Source organism: Diceros bicornis, chromosome 4, assembly GCF_020826845.1.
Source record: "Diceros bicornis minor isolate mBicDic1 chromosome 4, mDicBic1.mat.cur, whole genome shotgun sequence".
Lineage (NCBI taxonomy): Eukaryota > Metazoa > Chordata > Mammalia > Perissodactyla > Rhinocerotidae > Diceros > Diceros bicornis.
In genome coordinates this window covers 63400164-63402950 of record NC_080743.1, presented here as the reverse complement: position 1 = coordinate 63402950, position 2787 = coordinate 63400164, and the positions used below count along the sequence as shown (strand labels likewise).

The following is a 2787-nucleotide window of genomic DNA, read 5'->3' as shown; positions in this document are numbered from 1 at the left end:
GATACAAAGGAGAGAAACAGTCTGAGTAGAGACAATACTTTTCCCTCAAGATTTGTGCATATTTGATACAAGAAGAGAAGAAATCAATAAACAAAGTAAAACAAATGATTCTGAAAAGGGAATACATTAATAGGACAATATCGTACAATGTGTTGTGTTTAAATTGTATTCTACAGAGCCCTATAGCTCTTCTCTCTCCACCCAACCACCCCATACAATTCCACTAGAGCAGCTCTGTATTTATTGCTTAATAATATTATTGTTTCCATTAATTATTCATTTGATCAAAAGCTTCTGGTACAAAACACATCTGAGATCCACTTTCCTAGAAGATGGAGAAGAGAAAAGACAGGAGGAGGTAATATGGCCCATCTCTTTTTAAAAAAGAAAAATAACATACAAACATTGCTATAGTTTTTCTCCTCTAAATATTCTCTGAATCATGGTTTATATATATACATAGAGAGAGAGAGGATTTAGAGGCAGAAAGAGGAGAAAGAGGGTGGAATTCACAAATATGGTTTGTCTTTGTCATTAAAATATTCAATTAAATCATATGCCAAGAATCCGACAAGGAACTGGGAACTTGAGGATAAAATTTTGAAAGAGTTGTAGGGAGACTGTTAGGGAATCAATAAGACTTGAATACAGGAAAGAACATGACCTTGCTATTCCTTCAATGCCTTGTCTAGTTCTATGTGTGTCCAAAAGCAATGGTTTTAAAATATGGTTTCTTGACCAGCAGGATCAACATCATCTGGAAATTTGCTGGACATGCAAATTCTTTGTCCCTATCCCAGACTTAACTGAATTAGAAATTCTCAGGATGGGGATCAGCAATCTGATACTTAACAAGCCCTTCAAATGATTCTGATGCATGCTAAAATTTGAGAATCACTGGTCTAAAATATTGACTGTGCTTTCTGACTGGATTTTTTTCCGTACTACAACTTCAGTTGTAAGCATCTATGGAATATGGACTATTGCCTTTCTTTTTCTTCCTCTACATCTCCAATACAGAGATCTATCCAGAGGCCGGCATTTGGTAAGTGTATTTCCTCTGTGACCAGTATTAGACATCTCCTAGTAGGCCTGAGTGCACTGAGAGTTGAAATCTTCATTTCTGACCTGGAGATGGAGAGCTCTAATCAAACCATTGCTCAAGAGTTTATCTTCTCTGCTTTCCCTTATTCTCGGGGAGACTCTGTCATCTGTTTTGTTCCACTTCTCTTCATTTATACTTTCATTATTGTTGGAAATCTGGTCATCATCTCAGTGGTCCAGCTGAATACTCACCTCCACACTCCCATGTACTTCTTTATCAGTGCCCTTTCTTTCCTGGAGATTTGGTATACCACAGCTACCATACCAAAGATGCTCTCTAGCCTGCTTAGTGAGAAGAAAAGCATTTCCTTAAATGGTTGTCTCCTGCAGATGTATTTCTTCCATTCCACAGGCATCAGTGAGGTTTGTCTCTTGACAGCTATGGCCTTTGACCGCTACCTGGCCATCTGCAGCCCTCTTCATTATCCCACTATCATGACCCCCAAGCTATGTGCCCAACTGACTTTAAGTTGCTGTGTCTGTGGCTTTATCACACCCCTCCCTGAGATTGCCTGGATCTCCACATTGCCGTTTTGTGGTTCTAATCACCTTGAGCACATCTTTTGTGACTTCCTCCCAGTGCTACGCCTGGCCTGCACAGACACACAAGCCATCATCATGATTCAGGTAGTGGATGTTGTCCATGCAGTGGAGATTATTACAGCTGTGATGCTCATTTTCCTGTCCTACGTTGGTATTGTGGCTGTAATTCTATGTATTCGTTCAACTGAAGGCCGCCGCAAGGCCTTTTCCACATGTGTCTCCCACCTCACTGTCTTTTTGCTCTTCTTCAGCAGCGTGGCTCTCATGTACCTACGCTTCTCTGCCACCTACTCTTTATTCTGGGATACAGCCATCGCTCTGGCCTTTGCAGTTTTGTCCCCCTTCTTCAACCCCATTATCTATAGTCTGAGGAATAAAGAGATAAAGGAAGCTATAAAAAAGCACCTGGGTCAAGCTAAAATCTTTTTTCATAAGACCAGAGACCTCAAGTAAAATCCAATAGTCAGGAGTCTATATAGTTGTCGGTTCCTTTTCATCCTCAACTCTCTGCAATCTGTTTTTTCCCATCCAGCTTTTACTGAAACTGGTCTCTCAAAGGTCACCAATAAACAAAATTCACTAATAACTGAATTCAATAGTTTCTTTCAATTCTTATCCAATTTGACGTATTTTTGGATCTGACTTTGTTAATTGAACTCTCTGTCACTCAATTTATTCAAGATAAATTCACTTTGTGGAAATGATCTGGGTAAATATTTACTTTAGTTTTAATGCAATCAAAATATTTGTTTGTAACACAAGGTAATTGAAAAATCATCTTCATAAGATTAAGTTTTCTCCATGGTACTTCCAGTGGATATAGTTGAAGAATAACTCTAATTTCTAAATTGAGTATCCATGTATTGATCAATAGCAGTCTAGACATATTTCAGCAGGTTCTATTATGAATTCCCTTCACCATTTGTACATCAGCAATACTACACAATATTAATTCGATGTCTGGGTGAATAACAAATGCAAAAGCCATCTTTGTGTGCTTGCATCCAGCAGTAGTGAGCCTACGTGTGTCAAGTTAGTGGAGGCCATTGTGCTGAACACCAAATCAACTTTAATATCCATGACAGCAAGAAACTAGGGGAACACGTAGGCATCTGTAAAATTAAGAGAAGGAAAATTGAC

General features: G+C 38.8%; 1 protein-coding gene across 1 annotated transcript; it reads left to right on the top strand.

Moving 5' to 3' along the window:
- The first annotated feature begins 1134 nt into the window (after window positions 1–1134).
- On the top strand, window positions 1135–2100 carry LOC131403343 (olfactory receptor 6K2). The gene has a single exon (XM_058537607.1). The coding sequence runs from the start codon at window positions 1135–1137 to the stop codon at window positions 2098–2100; it is 966 nt and encodes a 321-aa protein (XP_058393590.1).
- Window positions 2101–2787: the final 687 nt, after the last annotated feature.